Genomic DNA, 19,543 nt, shown 5'->3' on the forward strand with positions numbered 1-19,543 from the left:
AAAAAAAAAAAAGCTAGCTTCAGAAACCCACAGAGGTAGTTCTACCCTGCCCTCTAGGGGCCCTACGGGTTGGCCATCGCCCTGATGGCACTGAATTTGGGTTTTTGTTGTTGGCTGCGGTTGCCTGCCTCTCATCCACTCACTCTTCAGGGGGAAAAGGCTGTCGACACTTCTGTTCTCTCTGATCCTGTTGTGTTCACACTTCTCACCTTTTCTTCTGACAGGACTTCCTCTTGATGGAGTCCCAAGGAATTCCAGCTGAGCAGAGGCGGAAACTATCCACCACTATCCACAACCATACACATTACCTCCCCATAATTCGTGTACTATAACTTCTTCCCCCACCTCTCATTGTGGTATGACCTAGCATAATTCTTGGCACATATGAGACTCAGAATACATGTTAGTGGAATGGACAGAGAAATGAAGGCTCACCTCTGCGAAGACTTCCCTGAATGTGACCCAGTTCCTTCCCAAAGAATAAGGATATGTGGATGTGCTCCCTAGGAAGATGGCCGTTTCCATTCTTGCTTTTGCTCTGGCTTTTTGTCTGCCCATTAGATTACAAACGAAAGAACTGCTTCCTTTGTAGCATGTTTGTACTGCAAATAACTCGTGTTATACACTTTTTACAAACCTAATCACCACCTCCTGCGATTTCCCCCCTATAAATACTACTCATTATCTATGTGATTATTTATGTGGGTGGGTTAGATGCAGGGGGTAGTGGGGTGGGGATATGCCAACGTTGGTTCTTGACAAAACACAAGTTTTCCTTATTTTTCCCTTTCCCAACTCTGCTGATTATGACCCCTACCTCCCCTGAAATATATCTTAACCCTCGGAAACCTCCATACTTCCAATCAAACAACCTAAATAATCTAAAACACATTCCTAATGAAGTTACAAAGTAACTCGTGAGTATAATAAATACAGCTCCCTCGGTTTGCTCCCCCTACAAAGTATTCCCAAGTATGTAGCCCCACCATATGTCATTTTGACCAGAGATCTCGTCCAAAGGTAAGAGGGTTTCAAATTAAAGCATTCTCCATGAAATCAGAGAGCAGAACTGCAGATACTACTCTTTCTATGACAGCCTGCTGCGTTTCTGCCACTGAATCAGCCACTTTGGGTGCTCTGATAGCCAATCAGCGCCGACCTATGGGTAAGGATTCAGGCTGGGGCAGGATCACTCTTCTTCCAGTCAAGAGCCCACAAAGGCAATTCCTTCACATCCTCGCTCCTCCCAGTTCACGCACCCTGCAACGCGGCCAGGATCCCCACGATGCCGGTCCCTGCGCCCAGTTCGATCACCTTCTTCCCTCGGAAATCCACATTTTGCCTCTCGAAATAGTTGCACAGGCTCAAAGCCTATAGGAGGAAAAAGAAAGGAATTAAAAAAAACTGTGGCAGGGCTGGTTCCCCCTGGGAGTCAGGGACAGGAGTCCGCCACCCACCACCCCCACCCAGCGCAGCCCACTCCTCACCGCGTCCCACACCCGCGCTGCCACCCCGAGGTGGGCCCCGAAGTTCTGCGTGATGCTCAGCACGTGCCCACAGAAGCAGAACCGACTCTTTTCCGAGTAAGAATCTGCGAAGAGCCCGACCTCGCGCGGGAACACAGACTCCGCCTCGGATTCGGGCTGTGGGTCGGGGTCCGCCATCCGGCCGAGCGCGCCCGGGTGCCACGTCGCGCGCCCCGATCGCGGATCTGCAGCGGGGCGGGCGGGGTCGGCCGGCCCCCGCGGTGTCCGGGCTCCGACTCCGAGCCCCGCCTCCCTGAGGACGCCCTCCCTCCTCCAGTTTGACTTCCTGGCGGTAGAATGAGGAGCTGCTCTTCCCTGGCCAGGTCCCCAGCGCACACCCGAGCGGACCCAAGCTCAGCTAGGAGGATCGGAGCAGGCAGACGGGCCCGGAAAGGCGGTGGAGGGAAAGGCCATGGAGTGGCTTCCGACCTATGGCGACCCCAAAGGGCAGGGCAGAAAGGCTCCGGAAGAATTCCTTACCGGAGCACACATTCCCCATCTCTCTCCTGCGGAGCGGGCAGTGGACGTGAACCACTGACCTTGCGGCTAGCTCCTGGAGCAGAAAGGAGCAGGGTGAATTCTACCATAGGAGACGAGGTCCCCAGGCCCTGCTCACCTGTGGGGCGCACAAGAGCTCGGAATAACAGAATAACAACCAGACTCGGGAAAAGCAGGCCTAGGGGAAAAATGGTTGGGGGTCTGGCTCTCGCCTCGCCAGCTCAGCTAGAGAGACAACGAGCGGAGGAGCCCCCGGCACGCTCCCCTCCCGACCCTGCGCGCCGAGCGCGGCGGAATTCGCGCCTGGGCCTTTAAGGGGCGGGGCCTGTCCGCCGACGGTCTGACTGCGTCATTATCACGCGCCTCCTGCCTAGGCCTCCACGTGGGTCAGGTGGAGCAGCCCCGAGTTGCAGATCATGGAGGGAGCCGAGACTGGGAACTGGGCCGGAGCGGAGGCCCCGCAGCCTCAGAAGCGATATTACCGGCAACGCGCACACTCTAACCCCATGGCGGACCATACACTGCGCTAGTGCGTGAGCAGGGCAGGGGGAGAGAGTGGAAGGTGGAATACTCAAGGCAGCCCGGAGCAGCTGGGTCCTTCGTAGAGGGACGAGAAGGAGGGTGGGGAAGATCTGAGTTAGACCCGGGAAGGGCCGCTGCGTGACGTCTTTGTTGTTAGGGGTGTGTTCAGGAGGTGTGACAGAGGGCGGAGTTGACAATTAAGGAATGGGCGTGGCATTCTGGAGGTGTCAATTCCAACTCAAACCAAACTCTGCCATCGGATCTAGTCGATGTCAACTCACAGTGACCTTATAGGACAGAGTAGAACTGCCCCTGTGAGTTTCTGAGACGTAACTCTGTAAGTGAGTAGAAAGCCCTGGCTTTCTCCCGCGGAGCGGCTATTAGTTTCAATCTGCCGGCTTTGAGGTGAGCATCCCACCAGGGCTCCGTAGCGAGCCTGTAGTACAGGACAAAACTGCGCCATGGGTGTCCGAGACTAAATCTGTATGGGAGCGCAAAGTCTCGTATTTCTCCCACGGAGCAGCCGATGGGTTCCAACTGCTGTTTTTGTGGTTAGCAAATCCAGCATTTAACGCACTGGGGCACCAGGGGTCTTCATAGCATGTCTAGAAAGGAAAAGAAAAATTTCTTGAGACCAAAGTGAAAAAGGCACCATGTCATTTCCTTCTTTCAGTTTCATTTGTTGGATGATTATTATTTTATTAATGTTCAATCCTGCCCATACCTTACTCCATCCCCAACCCATAAAGTAGTCCCCACCAGGGCCCTATCGATGTGTAGAAATGAAGATGATCAGGTCAGTCAGCAGCAACATGGGCCCCATGATGGGCCTATGATTCACACTGGGGGATAAGAGTGGTTTCCAGTTTGGTCCCCAGAAGCCACAGGGCCCACTGTTACAGAATTTTTAAGAAAGCCTCTTCCCACCCTCACAGGGTACCACTTCCCACGGTGTATGACCAACATTCTCTCCTCGCCATGACTTCTCTCCAATAGCCCAGTGAAGCCACAGGAGATGGACTGGTCTGAGCTATACCCAGAGTTCTTTGCTCCACTAACTCCAAACCAGAGCCATGATGACCCAAAGGAGAAGAAAGAGAAAAGGCCTCAGGCCCAAGTGGAGTTTGCAGACATAGGCTGTGGCTATGGTGGCCTGTTAGGTAACATTCTACCCCTTTCTTTTCGACAAGGCAAGGCAGTGACTTAGGTTCTGCCATTTCAGCAGGTTTGATGGGGCCCCAAATTGGCCTTTCCCCTTCGGACCAAACACTGGCACCGTGACATCAGTGTGGCGTGCCTCCACCTTCCCTCTACTCGGGGTCTGTGGACTTTGGTCTAGTGAAAGGAGAGGGTTGCCTCAAATGCCTCTTAGAACCCAGGTTGTCCTGTCTGGCTCCACCCCTAGACCCAGTTCTGCATGACTCATTTCACCTGCTAGGTGCTGGGTCAGTGAGCGGGTCAGCACAAGCGTCAGAGATTAGCCACTGTGGCCAGTGATCCTGAACTCAGGGATTCCACCACCTCCCTTCTCCCTCTGCCCCCCTCCCCCAACCAGAACGCATGCCTACTGCTCCTCAGGTCCCTTATGTATTGTCCCAGCCATACATACAGGACCACTTCCCTATTTTCAGATCTTACCATACAGCTAACTAACTGTATGACAGACAGGAAGACTGTGGTATTTGAATCATAAAACTTTGGTTCAAGTTCCACTTCCAAACCCTTCTTAGTTCTGTGACCATGGGCATGCCTCATCCTCGATTTCCTCATCTTAACAATGTGTCATAGTGTCTTAAGGCATACATGAAACAAGGCGTGAAAACTTAAAGTACTTGCATATGTCCACGTGGTACTAGCTCCTCCCATTTCCCCATTCTGATGACAATTTCTATATTTCTCCCTGCCCTACCCGCCCCCCTCCAGCATAGAGCCATTTATATGCAGTGAAACCTGTGAGAGCTGGAACACAATGGCACTACCTTGATCTTCCAGGTCTCCCAGGGTTTCCGCCTTTGACAACATAGTTACCACTTTTCAGCTGCTCTCTATTTAATGGGAACAGTTTGAGCTTCCCTTCCCTTGTTGATTTCCACCTTTTTATTTTATTTTGCCTTTTGAAACCATTTGATTGCATATAATTCACATATTATACAACTCAATAGACTCAATAGGTTCCCACCTTATATGAGTGCCGCCTGTCGCAGGTTTTACTGTACACATCTCCCTGTTCCCACCTGCCATTCTTGGCTTTGTGAGTTGCAGAGTGAGGCTTCCTTTCTTGTGTTGGCCCCTTCGCATGTCCCACATGGCTGGACTGATTCCATTTCTATTTCTGTGTCTAGTGGAGCTGTCGCCACTATTCCCAAACACACTGATTCTGGGCCTGGAAATTCGGGTGAAGGTTTCAGACTATGTGCAAGACCGAATTCGGGCCCTACGTGCAGCTCCTGGAGGTGGCTTCCAGAACATTGCTTGTCTGCGTAGTAATGCCATGAAGCATCTTCCTAACTTCTTCCAAAAGGGCCAGGTAGGGAGGGGCCCCAGTGGGTTAGACTGGTGTGTGGCAGACAGGGGTGGGGAAGGTAGGCCCTCACCATCCTGTCTGTGCACGTCTGTCTCGTAGTTGTCAAAGATGTTCTTCCTCTTCCCGGACCCACATTTCAAGCGGACTAAGCACAAGTGGCGAATCATCAGTCCCACGCTACTGGCAGAATATGCCTACGTGCTGAGAATCGGGGTGAGTTGAGTGGGAGGGAGAGTAGGATGGTCTGTTCAGAGGCTCTCCATGAGAATTAAGTGGGGGTGGGTTTAAGGGCTCACACCACCGCTCCTAGCATCCCCCTCCTTGAGGCATGCAGCCCCTCTGTCTAGAATGATTTTGCCTATGCTCTCTCACTGCCATCGAGTCAACGCCAACTCAGGGACCCAAGAGGACAGGGTAGAACTGCCCCTGTGAGACCATAACTGTTTACAGGAGTAGAAAGCCCGATTTTCTCCCTTTGCCGATGCAGGGGCTGGTGTATACCATAACTGACGTGCTGGAACTACACGACTGGATGTGCACCCACTTTGAAGGACACCCTCTGTTTGAGCATGTGCCTCTGGAGGAGCTGGTAAGTCGGAGGCCTAAGGGAATTTGCAGTGGTGCACATCTTCCCAAGGATCTATATCCTTTGAAGTCAGCTTCGTACCAGGAAGATGAGGTGGGAATCTAGAAGCCAGAGATACTCTGAAAGGTGTGCAAAGATTCATCTAGAGTCTTTCTTCTCCCAGAATGAAGACCCTATTGTGGGACATCTGGGCACTTCAACCGAAGAGGGAAAGAAAGTTCTACGCAATGGAGGGAAGAATTTCCCAGCCATCTTCCGAAGAATACAGGATCCCACTCTCCCAGCAGTGACACCCCCCACCAGCCCCATACAGCCCGCTCACTGACTGCCCATCCTGCCTAGCTTGACCCCTCTTCAAGGGGCCAAAAAGAAGATCGGATCCCCCTGGGCCTTCCCAACACAGGCTGCCAGGGTTAAGAGGCAGGGAACCTCAAAGAAATTGGCCAAGGCAGAACCCTAGTTTTCACCATTACCCCTGACTCCTTCCCATCGTGCCCCTTTATTGAGGGCAGAAAGCAGAAGAAGCTGACTGAGAATGTCAAAGGAACTTGGACTGGAGGGGATCTTGGCAGTGTGGGTTCTTGACTACCCCCCACCCCCTAGCCTACTCACCTCCTGAGATCTCTCAGCTGGGGTGAGGAGCTATATTATGCCTCTAAACTGCCTGCTGGGCCAAAATCACCTGTCCCGTTGTGTTTACTGGCCAGTTCATGCATTGGAGGCACAGTCCTTGGGTACCGTGTGCACGTGTCCGTGCTGCAGTTCTTTTGGGGAAAGGCTGGAGTATGTGTCACACGTCCTCACTAGGTCTCTCCTTGGCCAAGACTGGACTTAGGCTATCTGCTCTCTCCTTGCTGTCTCTGGAGAGTCCCTAAATGGTATAGGGTAGAGAGACCCTCTCCTTCATGTTGACCTTAGGTTGCAGAGCGGACTGGCACGGAGCCCAGTGGGGATGGGAGTGGGAGAGCAAGGAGCAGCAGCTAAACTAAGGAGGGTTCTGAGGCTGAACAGCAGCTGCTGACCAGAAAGTTCCACACCCCTCCAAGAGAGGACAGAGTCAAGTGGGGGTTCTAAGCATTCCTCTCTTCCTCAGTCCAGGGACCCAACTTTTCTAATTTGTAAAAAGCTCCTACGTTTCTCGTCCTCAAGTCCAATATTCCCAGAGCTGGAGGAACACAACGTTTTGACCAAAAACCTTCCAGCACTCACCTCAGGAGCAAAGATGAAAATTCCTGGAGCCAGTTTAACCCATGAACACACCCAGTCACTTGCCCAACCTGGAGAGGAGAGGGGAGAATGACAACTCTGCTCCCCACAACGTGCAGCCCACCACGTAGCCCAGATGAACCAACCGTGAACCAGGGGCATTTACAGCTGTCCTTCCTGGGGGAGCTGGAGGGTGGGGAATTCCTGAGGATAAGCCCGGGGCCTGGCTCCCTGGGAAAGTGGTGGGAATACCAGGGCTGACTCATACAGCTTGTGGGTCACTGTCTTGGTTCTCCAGCGCTGCTGTAACAGAAATGTCACGAGTGGATGCCTCACTTTAGAAATGAATGCCTCCGTTAGGAGGCTGCTATTGTTGAGTGCCGTCCCATGTCCCATCAGTTCCAACCTCGAGCAACCCCATGTACAAGAGGAGGAAACACTGTCCAATCTTTATTTGATTTTTGTGGAGCCCATACTTTATTTATTGAAATACATTGTAAATTGCGAATCAGGAGAACCCTGCCTGGTCCTATGCCATCCTCACGATTGCTATGTTTGGGCCACTGTTGCAGCCCCTCTGTCGGGACATCTCATGGAGGGTCTTTTTCGATGCCCTACTTACTTCACTGAGCATGATTTCCTGTAGGTGGCTAGAAGTCCAAAATCAGGGTGCTCAAGAGGAAAGCCGCCATCCCTTTCAGCTGCTTTGGTACATCTTCTGTAGTCTCTATCTCAAAAATCAAGACAACCTATGCTAATTCTACCACACTAATGTAACAAACAAAACCCCGTATCGCCATCCAAACTTAGAAGGACCCTGTAGGACAGATAGAACTGTCCCTCTGGGTTTCTTTAGAGAGTAGAAAGCCCTGTCTTCCTCTCAGGGAGAGCCTGGTGGTTTCCTGCTGATGACCTGACGGCGGCCCAGCAAGGAACCACTATGCTACCAGGCCTCCAACTCAGACCCAAATGGGATTATGATTTACAGGCAGAGAGGTTTGAAATTAGGGCACAATTCACAAACCACCCAGCATTGAGCCAGTTGCCCTCTAGTGGAGTCCAACTAGCCTTCCCCAGGAAAGGATGTGTCCCTGCTGGTCTAGGCCACCAGACCAAGAGTAGAAGCTGAGGGGGGCAACTCCCCACTGGGTGCCACGGGAGGTTCAAGGGAATCGCAAAGGAAGCCCCGCCTGCTGTCCTTCAAGGGCGCGGCTTGGTTGCAGATCCCCAGCATGGACCACTAAAAAGAGATTCGCTATAGAGTTTGGAAAGGGGGCGTCGCCCAGGGATTAAATAGAGGCTGGGGAAGCAGGCAAAATGCTCAGAAGCCCTCTGTTTGGCGGGCTTTATGACCCAAACCATGACCCAGACGTTCAAGTTCGCCTCTAAGGTGTTCCATCGTGGCCTTTGGGCTCCCGAGCGAGGTGCCGACTCAGCGCCCCGGAGCTTGGCCCACATCCCAGGCCCCTCCACGCCGGGCTTCCTGGTGGAACTCTTCTGCAAAGGGGGACTGTCACGACTACACGAACTGCAGGTAGGGCTGGGGACACTCCATTTCCAGGACTGGGACCTAGGGACGCTAGTTCTGGCAACTTTAGAAGACAGAATGCAGGGAGGGCCAGTGAGGACAGATGCCTGTGAATTTGGGGGAAGGCAAGTTGAAACTCGGGACTGTGGCAGTAACCGGCCAAGGAGTGGGCTCAAGAAGCAGCTTCTTACCGGGCCAGCTCCGAACCTGAGCGCCAGTACAGGGCACTGGAAGCCAGTGCAGGGCACACTGTACTAGGCGCGTTCTGTTTAAAGCTACAGCAGGCTTTCCAGTTCGGGGGGGGGGGGGACAGCCTGAGCTGAACAGACCAAGAGGGGAACCCATAAGGATTTTTCTGCCTCAGCTCAGCCAGAGGACCAAGGAGAGTTCTTGCGTATCTGCTCAGCGCAGGGTTTCCCGGTTTGGCTCACCAGCCACCCAAACTTCGTCGGGATGCCAAATGGGGAAAAGAGGAGTTTGGAACTCATTGAGAAGCCCACTAGTCCCTAGGCGTTAGCACTGGGTAAGCCGGGAGTTCCCGGCCCGCGTCTCCAGGACCCACTTGGCGCGTTCTCCCAGGTGCAGGGCGCCGCGCGCTTCGGCCCCGTGTGGCTGGCTAGCTTCGGGACAGTGCGCACGGTGTACGTGGCCGCTCCAGCACTCGTCGAGCAGCTGCTGCGACAAGAGGGACCCCAGCCCGAGCGCTGCAGCTTCTCGCCCTGGACGGAGCATCGGCGCCATCGGCAGCGGGCTTGCGGACTGCTCACAGCGTGAGTCCTCGCGGCACCCGGTCCGCTCCTGTGGCGCCGGTCCCCGGGCCATGTGGGAGCGCAGAGCGAGGGCGGCCATTTCCCCAACCTCCTGGCACCTCGGGGTTCCCAGTCCAGTCGGTTTCACCCAAACTTGGGTCAAGCCCCGTCCCCGCCCTCCCCACTCCTTCTTTGCTGGTGAAGCCAGAATGCTGGGAACTAGTGGGGTGTGGAGGGAGGGAGGGCTCCTTGACTCAGCTTACCCAGGAACGCAGACCCCTCGGGGCAGGAAATGAGTAACGCCAAGGGGAGTTGGGAAGGCTGGCGCTGGCTGGGCGGGATAGCGTGTCCTTAGGGCGCAGACCACCCAGCGGGTCCGCCCGCCCCATCGGGCTGCTGTCACACCCCGCCCCCGCCCTGAGGCCAGCTCTCCGCACCCCCCCCTGCAGGGAAGGCGAAGAATGGCAGCGGCTCCGCAGCCTCCTGGCTCCGCTCCTCCTTCGTCCCCAAGCGGCCACCCGCTATGCCGGGGCCTTGGACGACGTGGTTGGTGACTTGGTTCTGAGACTGCGGCGCCAGCGGGGCCTGTGCGCCGGGCCACCCACCCTGGTTCAGGACGTGGCGGGAGAGTTCTACAAGTTCGGACTAGAAGGTGAGTAGCCTGGGCCCATGGAGTGGGCTGGAAACCCTGGTGCCCCTTGCCCTGACGGCTCCCCTCCCTGCCAGGCATAGCCGCCGTGCTGCTGGGGTCGCGTCTGGGCTGTCTCGAGGCCCAAGTGCCGCCAGACACCGAGACCTTCATCCGGGCCGTGGGCTCTGTGTTCGTGTCCACCTTGCTTACCATGGCGATGCCCAAGTGGCTGCACCGCCTAGTGCCGGGACCCTGGGGTCGCCTCTGCCGGGACTGGGACCAGATGTTTGCATTTGGTGAGATACGGGACTAGGTGGGGCTAGGGGCCAGAGCCTGCCCAGGAGTGGTGACCTATCACTGCCTTCTCCCCACACAGCCCAGCAGCATGTGGAAGAGCGAGTGGCCGAGATGACCATGAGGAACCAGGGACAGCTGGAGGGAGACCCTGGACCTGTTTCTCATCTGACCTACCACCTGTTGCGAGAAAAACTTCCGGTCCCATCCATCCTGGGGAATGTGACCGAGCTGCTCCTGGCTGGGGTGGACACGGTGAGGGTCTTCCTCTTGGCTAGGGCCTCCTTTCCAGCGTTTAGCGGGTCACCTTCCTGCTGCAGGTGACCCACCGTGGCCCTCTGGACAAACTTGGCTTGGCACCCCCTTTGCCCCAGACTGCCTGTATTCAGCCTCCTGCCCTGGATTCCCGAATCCAACCCTCTGGTTTCTCACGCCTGCCCTCAGGTGTCCAACACGCTCTCCTGGGCTCTGTATGAGCTTGCCCGGCACCCAGATGTTCAGAGGGCACTGCACACGGAGATCACAGCTGCCTTGGGCCCCAGCTCCTGCGCCCACTCCCCAGCAGCTCTATCCCAGCTGCCCCTGCTAAAGGCTGTGGTCAAGGAGGTGCTGAGGTAAGGGGGAAGGCAAGGAGGAGGTGCTAGGGAAGATGCTGGAGAAGGGGATGGTGGAGAGAAGGAGGAGAGAGAGCAGAGAAAGATGGCATTCCCCTCTAAAAATGGGTGTAACCATTGGAGATGGGTGGGAGGCCCCAGCTTCACCATGCTGCCTCTCTCGTACTCCGCAACCCAGGCTGTACCCTGTGGTCCCTGGAAATTCCCGTGTTCCAGACAAAGACATTCGTGTGGGTGACTACGTTCTCCCCAAAAATGTGAGTAGAGCCTGTCCATCCCATTTGCTGCGCCCATCCCTCATTAGCTTGGGCCTCAGCCAACACTCCCCACTCCCCGTCAGCCTTTCAAACACTCCCATAGGCCTGAAATGCCTTTCTGCCAGATGTAATGGGCAGCGGAGAAATCATTCCCAAAGTAAACACCCCAAAAATGTCCCCATTCACTCACCAGAACCTGCCTTTGTCCTCATCAATGTGTTCTCTCCCCCTACCAGGCATGCCCCTCCCCACATTCCTAGGCCTCAACTGACAAGTTGTGTTCCTCTCTCACCAGACGCTGGTCACTCTGTGTCACTATGCGACTTCTCGTGATCCTGCCCAGTTCTCAGAGCCTGACTCTTTCCGACCAGCTCGCTGGCTCGGGGAGGATCCAGCCCCCCACCCATTCGCATCTCTGCCCTTCGGCTTTGGCAAGCGCAGCTGCATGGGGAGACGCCTAGCAGAGCTGGAGCTGCAAATGGCTTTAGCCCAGGTGAGTGGTGCAGACCTTGCACTGTCCCTAGATAGGATACAGGCCCAACCTTCTAACGCTGTGGGCTCTTCTCTGATGAGCGTAGAAACAGATACAACTTGGTCGGCCTAATCTTCTGAAATAGGGCAATACTGCCATAGGCCTGAAGAATGAGCAAGGGCTTCAGGCTCTCTCTTCCTACCGTAATGTCTTACCCTCAATAACCACAAAGTTGTCTCCCCCCAGCCCCAGGTGCCACCTCTACACTGGCTATCCTATCCTGACAAAGGCCCCTGATCAGTGGAGCCCACCACTACAGGTCCCTCCCATAGTGATAGCCTTCTTTGTACCTTTCCAGATCTTGATCCACTTTGAGGTGCTGCCTGAACCTGGTGCGGCCCCAATCAGACCGATGACCCGGACTGTCCTAGTACCTGAGAGGAGCATCAATCTACAGTTTGTGGACCGATAACCCTGTTTGCACGGGCTCTCGTCACCACACAGACTTACTGGGTGCACCACCAAGAGCTGTATCTCTCTCGAGGCCTATCTGATCACACTGGTTAGAAGGACCATAGCAAAGTGCTTGAGGTTGCCCTGACCAAGGTGTGAAGTATGCTATGGACCTGGCTCAGCAGCCCAGGGGGAAAAAGGAAACAAACATTGTGCTTAGTTCTGTCCCTGGTCCTGTCATATGCAGCCTTCAGGGACCACCAACTCAGATCCTAAGTAATAATGCTGGGTGGCCCAAGAAAACGCTCAATCACTGCCCTTTGGGGGCTTCCCCACTGCTCATGGGCTGCTGGCTAAGCATGTATGGCAGCATGAGCTGATTCACTGTGCATCTGCTCTGCACCTGGTTGATCCTTCCACTTTGCACGGGAGCTTTTGGACATCAAGGATCAGGTTTAATTTGGTCTCCATATCCCCTGCCAGGGCCTCTCTCTCGCTAGATGACACCACACACGTTGTCAGATTGACCCTGGGCCATGTGGCAGAAAGGATCAGCAATTCACCAGGTTCCATCTCGCCCCTCCATTCCCTCCTTCATTATCTTGGCCCTAGGAAGGTGGGTCTGTCCTAGCCTAGTTATGGCTTTTGAAACTTTCTTTGGCCCTTTGGTCACTCATAGGCCAGATTGTCCTGATAACTAATCACCAGGAAGAGAGATCACTGGCCTGTCCCTCCCTGCCGAGGCCTATGCCTGCCTTTTTTTATATATATTAAAGTTGGAAAACATTCCGTTTTGAAATTAAGTTTCCAAAGTTCCACCCTTGACTTTTGACTTACTGCTCACCCACTCCCACATCTTGGAAGTGGGTGCAAAACCCTGACCCTCCTCCCCCACACCTTGATTTCTCAAGGCTTGGGAGTGACCACACACACACACACACACACACACACACACACAATGGGAGGTCTGGATGCCTTCAAGAGTGACTTGCATCACAAGCCTGACTTGTTTGTCTGTAGAAAGAACTGCCAGGCAGCCAAACCCGACTCTCGGTAAGAGCAAGGCGGGTGGTGGTTGTGATGAAAAGTAACTGCAAGGGCTTGGCTGTAGGGATGGGTGAGGGGGTTGGTGATTGGCCAAGATGTGCAAAGGTGGCCAGTTTGTTGGTAGGGGAAGCACCTTTAGAACCTGGACTGCCAGAACCATAGGACAGTCTAGAATGCTCCCTCTACTCTCTCTCTGGAAAATTTGTCCCATCCTGAGACCATTCCCTTCAGAGGACACGGGTCCAAGCAGGCAGATAGGAAGAAAGCTGAGTGTGGGGGTGGAGAAAAACCCTGGGGCACTGAGGCAAGGAAAGAGGGGTGGCAGAGGGAACCTGTGTTCTCGTGAGTCAGCATTCTCTGGCCCCCCAGAGGCTGGGCACTGCTCTCCCCTTGTGATGTATACAAATTAACTCATCTTCCACCCAAATAAATCCCTCAACACTCTTCCAAAGCTCCCTCTGTATCCCAGATTACCCTTCCCGTGTCAGAACTTGCCCCTTTCCTTCTGCCCCTGCCCCAATACCAATTAGCTGGGTGTCGATGGAGATTTTACTTTACGCTTCCTCCTCCCATCACCTCAGCCCCTGGCCCTGGCCCTGGCTCCCTGATCATAGGAATCCCGTTAGCCAGCCAGGCTTCAGGCTAGGTCTACAGGGAGGCAGGGCACACCAAAGCCTGGTGCAGAAACCAAGGCTTGGGAAGTCATGGTCCCTCCTCAGCTCCACCTCTGCCCAAACACCCCTGTCACTAGCCACCACTTGAACCTGAAATTTCGAGCAGATTTGAGCTTTGAGGGAGTTCAAAATCCCAGCCTGCTCTCAGGCTTTTGACCCTGGAAGGAGTGGTGAGTATTCTACTCACCCATACTCCCCATTGGGTCAGTAGGGTGGCAGCAGTTCCCATGACTCCTTTCCTGAATAAAAGACAAAGCCATTGAGTTGACCCAGCTCACAGTGACCCTATAGGACAGAGTAGAACTGACCCATAGGGCTTTCAAGACTGTAAATCTATATAAAAGCAGACTGCTACATCTTTCTCCCACAAAACAGCTGGTGGGGTCTAGCCACTGACCTTTCACTTAGCAGCCAAAGGCTTAATCACTTACTACCAGGACTTCTTCCTGAATAAGGATATCTTTAAGTTGGAGAACGGAGAAGGGACCATACTGGCTTGTAGCCCCAACTCCTACACAAGACCTCTGCTGGTGTTAAGGGGGTGGGGTGAGGGCAATGCACTGTCTCACTTGGCCTTGTTTCAGGATTCAGGGCAGAAATGTAAACAGTGTGCTTGTGTGCGTTTACTCTTGAGTGGGTCTAAGCTTCCGTGTGGCGGTATCATGAGGAGACAGCCCAGGCTTGGCAAAATACCCACACGCACAACCAGGCTTCTAACAGTTTGCGGAATAATTCCATTATCTTTTAACTCCATTTTTCCATGAACTTACTAAAGTCCTCTGGTATACACATCTACCTGAGTTCCTATCTGCTGGTATAGGTATCAGCGGTCGCTCTGTTTTTCTGTCTCCCTTCTGATCCCACCAGCAGCCCCGGTAGCACATTGGACTGCTAACCACGAGGTCAGCAGTTCAAATCCACCAGCCACTCTGCAGGAAAAGATGAAGCTTTCTACTCCCCTAAAAATCTAGTCTTGGAAACCCACAGGGCATTGAGTCAAAATTGCCTCAGTGACAAGAGTTTGGGGTTCAAGTTTTCTGACACCCATCAGTTCTGTGAGCGGCAAATCAGTAAAGATTGGCCCTTCTGCCTCCCCTGGTGGAGAACAGTGGGAGTTATCTCCTTAGGGAAACACTTTCTTATTGGGAAGATGGAAGGCTCAACCACAGCCCCACCTCTATCTTGAGGCCCTCAAAGGTGAAAAGTGGACACACTTCCATTATTGAGCCTCATCCAACTTGGGTTCCTGCAGTCAGGCTAACCTGGACCCAGCACCATGGACAGCAGCCAAGGCCCAATTTAGAGGTAGATCACCATTTCCTGGGAGTTGGATGGGTGGGCCCTGTTAATGGAGAAGCATGCAGCATTGGTAATATTCTCACCTTCCATGCAAGAGACTTAGGTTCCCTGCCCAGTTACCTCACCCGTGCACAGCCATCACCTGACGGACTATGGAAGCCTGTGTGTTACTGTGGTGCTTCCAGATGAAGACAAATAGAAAAGCCTGGCACTCCAGTTCTGAAAATCAGCCAACAACTCTAGTGATCACAATGGTCTGATCCACAACTGATCAGAGGCTAGGAGGCCACACCCGGAAGTGTTTCCTTCTGATATACATGGCCACCAGACATCAGAAGCCATCTCCATGTCAGATTAAAATTAAAATTATCTCTAGAACCTCCACGGAGAAAAGCCAGAGCAGAAAGAACCTTCCGAGCAAAGTCCAAGAACAGCCTCTGGATCAGACTTTAGCAATGTCTGGAGTAGTTATTCTAGTCGCTGATGAATAATTCCCTTAAAAGACACCGTAATTCATACAATACACATCCCCAAGTCCTCTGGAGAAAGGGGCTCGGCTTCTGGCACTTTACCTCGTCCTCCCCAAAGCTTTCTCGCCATAAGCAACGGTCTTCTGTGTTGCTGCCTGCGAGCGCAATACCTTTCCATTAACACCACTGGGCTCAAGCCCATGATCCTAAGTTTCTGTGGGAGCAGCTTCAACTGGGGTTTCCAGACTTCTAACACTGGAAACTCCTGTCTCACTCCAAGTGAGTCTGAATTCACTTCTTGCCACTTCCCTGAGTGAGCCCAGGACCCCAGAAGGACTATTAGAACCTCGGCGAATCCCAGAGCAAGATAAAGAACTCAGGCCTCCCTTCACTCCAAGGCCTCCGTGTTTAGAGGGGCAGAGTAACCCTCATGCCCTTAGATAACCACCATCCTTCCCATTTACCCTGTCAGTCCCCTCATGTGTCCATAGCTATTAAGCCACTCTGCACCCCATTCCAAGGCCCCGTGCAACTGCAAATGAAAATCTCATTTTGGATTTGCTACCCTCATGACTACTCGAAATAAATGAACCATCAAGTAGCCTAGAAATCTTCTTATACCATTACCGATGTTCTTTATAATAGGATGTTGACCCGGCTCTTGTTTACCCTCATTCCAACAGCCAAGTATTGTGTTTCCCCCTTCTAAATCACACAACTCACAGGTGGCAGGTCCACCCCTCAGATACTTCTAAGCACTGCCACCTAGCAGCCAACGTGAATTACTCACCAGCAAGTGGGAGTTACACCTCCACCTCCAAACCCCATCCATCGCTACATTTGGAATTTGCAACCCATGTTGAGAAACCTCCCCACACCTCTCAGCCCTCGAGAAAAGCCCGAGATGAGGAAGGAGTCACCAGGAGCATATAAATGATTCTTTATGCCCTCCCCCCATGCAATGGGGGGAGGAACAGGGGGAAGTCCCCCCGCCCTCATGCAGGGAACGGGAGGTCAATGAATGCTAGTCTTATTGCCAGATGCCCTGTGGCCGTGGGTTGGGGAGTGGGGGATCTACAGCCCCGGTCTTCTGGCATGGGCCCCCCTTCACCAAGTTGCCGTGAGAGAGCTGGGGGCCTGGAGGCCCTAGGAGCTGAGGTAAGGATGGTTTTCTCCAGGGAAGCAAAGCTGCTCTCCCCACCTGCCCACCGGCTGCCCGAGTGTGCGGAGCTGTCAGGACTGGATGGCATCCAGTGCGCAGTCGAGGCCCAGCAATGTCTCCAGCTTGAGGCTGCCCGCAGAGATCCTCCCTCCGGAGTGGGAGCAGTATGAGTGCTCCAGACGCCTCATCCAGGCAGCACCTGCAGCCAGGAGTGCGGTCCGAGACCGGGAGAGCTCATCTCTGGCAGACACACTGACTCAAGGTCCCTGCTTCTGGCGTCCGCTTTCAGACCGTGGTGACCCTCATGACCACCTCACGGCCAGAATGGGAGCTGGAACGGGCATCTGGTGGCCGCAACTGTCCAAGGAGGTGCAGGATTGTGTAACCACAGCGCTGAGGCAAGAGCGTCCGCATGCGCTGGGCAGCTGGGGGACGGCTGGTGGCCCCAGAGGTGGGGCCTGTCCGTGAGGTCCTGGGGCCTGGCTTCCCTGCCGTCCCTGCCCCTGCATCTCCTCCTATGTCTTTAGTCTTGTCATAATTCAGGACCTTCCACTGCTGGTTCACTGCCTGCCAACGCTTGAAGATGCGGTAGACTGAGGAGCCCTCATGGACAATGAGACCTGAGCAGGAGGAACAAGGGATGGAGGGTCACCCGCTGCCTGGGTCGGAGGAGCTTAAGCAAGCATTTCTTCAGAGGAAAGGCATAGGGCTGCCCTCGAGGGCACTCAAGTAGCAGGAATGGAAGGACCGCACGCATGCCAGCCTTAAAGGCCTCTGGTGGTGGAAAGCATGGGCATGGAGCTGAGGAGGTGGGCAAAGAGGTCAAAGAGGGAAGTCTGAGGAAGCTGCTGAACAGGGAAGGGGAGGAGAGGGCGCCCTCACCTATGCAGACGACATCCATGAAGCCATACATGCCGTAGCAGATCTGAAAGAGCAAGTCCTGCCGTTGCCACTTGGCTGAAGGGCTGAGCGAGGACCAGATGAGCCAGGAGATGCTGGCAACGAGGAAGAGAGAGCCCAGAACGATGGCCGCGATCTGGACCTTCTCGATGACGGTCAGGGAGATGGCTTGCCACTGCGCGGGAGACAGGGTCACAGGAAGTCAGAGACATGGGAAGGGTAGACCAGCGGGGGTGGGGGGCAAGGACCTGAAGAGGAGGACACTTGCAGGAGGCGCCCCCAAGGCCTTCAGGCAGGATTAACCTGTGCATCTCCTCATCACACCTGGGATGTGGCATCTCTCAGATGTCGAAATATCACTTGTCTGGCTTCACCTAAGGCAGGTAGACTGAAGGAGAACATCCAGGTTGCCCCCTCAAATCCTAACTCCATTATTTGCTGCCTGAGTAAGCATGGGCACGGTTGTTTCCTAGTCTCTTTGTGCTTCAATGTCCTCATCTGTAAACTGGGACTAATCATGAGCCTTTTGCCTGAAGACTAAAGGAGTTAACAAACTCCAAGAGCTCGATACAGAGTAAACACTACTTGTTTGCTATTATCCTCCACCTCCTCCTCCAAATGCTCATCTTTTCCTTTTTCCTCCCAGTGCCTAGAGCAGCATGTAGGACACAGCTGGGACCCAAGAAACCTCTTTGTGAATAAACAATGAAGGAGAGACTTGCAGGTAATAGACTGTGGAGCGGCGGCAAGAGGTGGTTTGAAGAGCACACAGCAAGAAATAAGCTTCCTAGAGGGTCCCGGAGTCTACTGGCCTTAGGACCCTAGCCCCTCACCTGCAGCGGGTTCTTGGTGCTGATTGCCAGGACCTGGTACTTGAAGTAGCAGAGCTCACAGCTCCAGGAGCCCCTCTCACTGATCCAGCGGATGAGGCAGGGCTGATGTGTGCAGCGCACAGAGCCATCGCAGCGGCAGGGGCTCAGGAGCTCCCCCTGGAGGAAGAGTGGGAAGGGGTCGTTAGCCAGGACGACCCTGACCCTTCTTCAGCTCTGCTCCCACCTTCAAACCAACCAACCAACCTCGATTCTTTACACCTAAAGCGAGATGGGATGCTACGGTTACAGTTGAAAAAGAAATTTTTTTAAGTTAGAACTCAAGAGAAACTTCTCCGAACCAGAGAGATAGGGGAGGTATTGAGACTCCTTTCCCTGGGATTTGGGGAGGGTAGTCTTGAGCCGTGGAGCAAACCATGCCTTCCTCCCCGCACCTCATCCCTCTAAGCTATTTCACAGATCTGGCCCAGGCTGGGGTGTGTTATGGGCCTCAGTTCCCGAGGCTCAAAATGAGGAGAAATCCCTGGGAAGGGGGTGAGGAGCATGTTCCCACTCCTTAATAATGGAATGCCCTTCCCACTACACAGAGACACCCCCCACCCTCACCCCACTGGCCCAATCCCAGGGCAATGTTGCCCATAACATTTAAACAAAGAAAACTCTTTGCAATGAAACAAAAGTTGCAGGTTGGGAAATGAAGCAAAGTACCCCATAGGGTGAAATAGTGGGTGAAGCCAAGGTGCCGTGCCTTCCCTTCAAGAACTCTCCCCTCCGCTAACCCCCACCCCTACCCCCACCCCGGAGATCCTGGGGTGAGTGGTGAAGGGCTGTCTCCATTAGTAGGTGAATTTGGGAGGCTTCTCCAGAGAAAGCCCCACCTCTTCCTGGAGACCCCTACCCCCAATCCAGAGCTGTGCTCCCGAAGTCTCCACTTAACCCTCGCCCCACTCCTTGGACACTTGGTGCCCCGTCCCACCTTGCTTCTTCAGGCCCCGCCCCCTGCTAGCGGTCTCCCTGGGCGCTCCAGGTGCGCGCCCCCGCCCTTCCCCACCCGGCCGGGTCCCCAGGCTTGACCTGCTCGGGGCCTTGGAAGCAGATCCTGCACTGGGGGGTTCGGAGCCCACTGTCTAGGCTGCTGCTGAGAGACAAGGCGTCCAGCGCACCCGGGGGCGGTGGCGGTGGCGCGGGTGGCGGCGGCGGTCCGGCCCGCGGTTCCTTGTCCCCGGCCAGGCCCCGGGCCCGCGGTTCCGACCCATAGTACTCCTCTTCGTCGCCGTCGCCGTCCCGGGTCGAGCAGCCGG

At 54.3% G+C, this 19,543-nt stretch overlaps 4 protein-coding genes across 4 annotated transcripts in view; 2 read left to right on the forward strand and 2 right to left on the reverse strand.

Annotated features, from left to right (window-relative positions):
- The window catches only part of EEF1AKMT3 (EEF1A lysine methyltransferase 3), a 9,020-nt gene extending 7,356 nt beyond the window's left edge, over nucleotides 1-1,664 (reverse strand). Inside the window, exons 1-2 of the mRNA XM_004700498.2 lie at nucleotides 1,488-1,664; nucleotides 1,260-1,371 (exon numbers count right to left, since the gene is read on the reverse strand). Of these exons, the coding sequence (XP_004700555.1) occupies nucleotides 1,260-1,371; nucleotides 1,488-1,664 (289 nt within the window). The remainder of the gene's footprint in view (nucleotides 1-1,259; nucleotides 1,372-1,487) is intronic.
- A 749-nt stretch (nucleotides 1,665-2,413) lies between these two features.
- METTL1 (methyltransferase 1, tRNA methylguanosine) lies at nucleotides 2,414-6,337 on the forward strand. The gene is made up of 6 exons (XM_013004123.2): nucleotides 2,414-2,553; nucleotides 3,543-3,706; nucleotides 4,889-5,073; nucleotides 5,170-5,283; nucleotides 5,558-5,659; nucleotides 5,820-6,337. The coding sequence occupies exons 1-6, from the start codon at nucleotides 2,441-2,443 to the stop codon at nucleotides 5,979-5,981; spliced, it is 840 nt and encodes a 279-aa protein (XP_012859577.1). The 5' UTR covers nucleotides 2,414-2,440; the 3' UTR covers nucleotides 5,982-6,337.
- Nucleotides 6,338-8,222: 1,885 nt separating this feature from the next.
- Nucleotides 8,223-12,663, forward strand: LOC101646226 (25-hydroxyvitamin D-1 alpha hydroxylase, mitochondrial). The gene is made up of 9 exons (XM_004700499.2): nucleotides 8,223-8,396; nucleotides 8,970-9,160; nucleotides 9,589-9,791; nucleotides 9,866-10,066; nucleotides 10,147-10,319; nucleotides 10,509-10,678; nucleotides 10,857-10,935; nucleotides 11,231-11,428; nucleotides 11,766-12,663. The coding sequence occupies exons 1-9, from the start codon at nucleotides 8,223-8,225 to the stop codon at nucleotides 11,877-11,879; spliced, it is 1,503 nt and encodes a 500-aa protein (XP_004700556.1). The 3' UTR covers nucleotides 11,880-12,663.
- A 3,610-nt stretch (nucleotides 12,664-16,273) lies between these two features.
- On the reverse strand, nucleotides 16,274-19,538 carry MARCHF9 (membrane associated ring-CH-type finger 9; the record flags this gene model as incomplete). The annotated part of the gene is made up of 4 exons (XM_004700500.3): nucleotides 16,274-17,132; nucleotides 17,395-17,587; nucleotides 18,246-18,401; nucleotides 19,317-19,538. Coding segments are annotated over 4 exons (906 nt in total), but the record flags the coding sequence as incomplete, so codon positions are not given.
- Between the last annotated feature and the right edge of the window lie 5 nt (nucleotides 19,539-19,543).

This window comes from Echinops telfairi, unplaced genomic scaffold, assembly GCF_000313985.2.
Source record: "Echinops telfairi isolate 266 unplaced genomic scaffold, ASM31398v2 ScPeMD7_2;HRSCAF=8, whole genome shotgun sequence".
NCBI lineage: Eukaryota > Metazoa > Chordata > Mammalia > Afrosoricida > Tenrecidae > Echinops > Echinops telfairi.

What these genes read in the sequence shown, in the direction of transcription:
- METTL1 (XM_013004123.2), top strand. Translation starts at nt 2,441, where the DNA reads ATGGAGGGAGCCGAGACTGGGAACTGGGCCGGAGCGGAGGCCCCGCAG. An exon ending in TGGCTATGGTGGCCTGTTAG is followed by an intron (nt 3,707 to 4,888) that starts GTAACATTCTAC and finishes TTCTGTGTCTAG; the next exon opens with TGGAGCTGTCGCCACTATTC. An exon ending in ACTTCTTCCAAAAGGGCCAG is followed by an intron (nt 5,074 to 5,169) that starts GTAGGGAGGGGC and finishes TCTGTCTCGTAG; the next exon opens with TTGTCAAAGATGTTCTTCCT.
- LOC101646226 (XM_004700499.2), top strand. Translation starts at nt 8,223, where the DNA reads ATGACCCAGACGTTCAAGTTCGCCTCTAAGGTGTTCCATCGTGGCCTT. An exon ending in CTACAAGTTCGGACTAGAAG is followed by an intron (nt 9,792 to 9,865) that starts GTGAGTAGCCTG and finishes CCTCCCTGCCAG; the next exon opens with GCATAGCCGCCGTGCTGCTG. An exon ending in GGACCAGATGTTTGCATTTG is followed by an intron (nt 10,067 to 10,146) that starts GTGAGATACGGG and finishes CTCCCCACACAG; the next exon opens with CCCAGCAGCATGTGGAAGAG.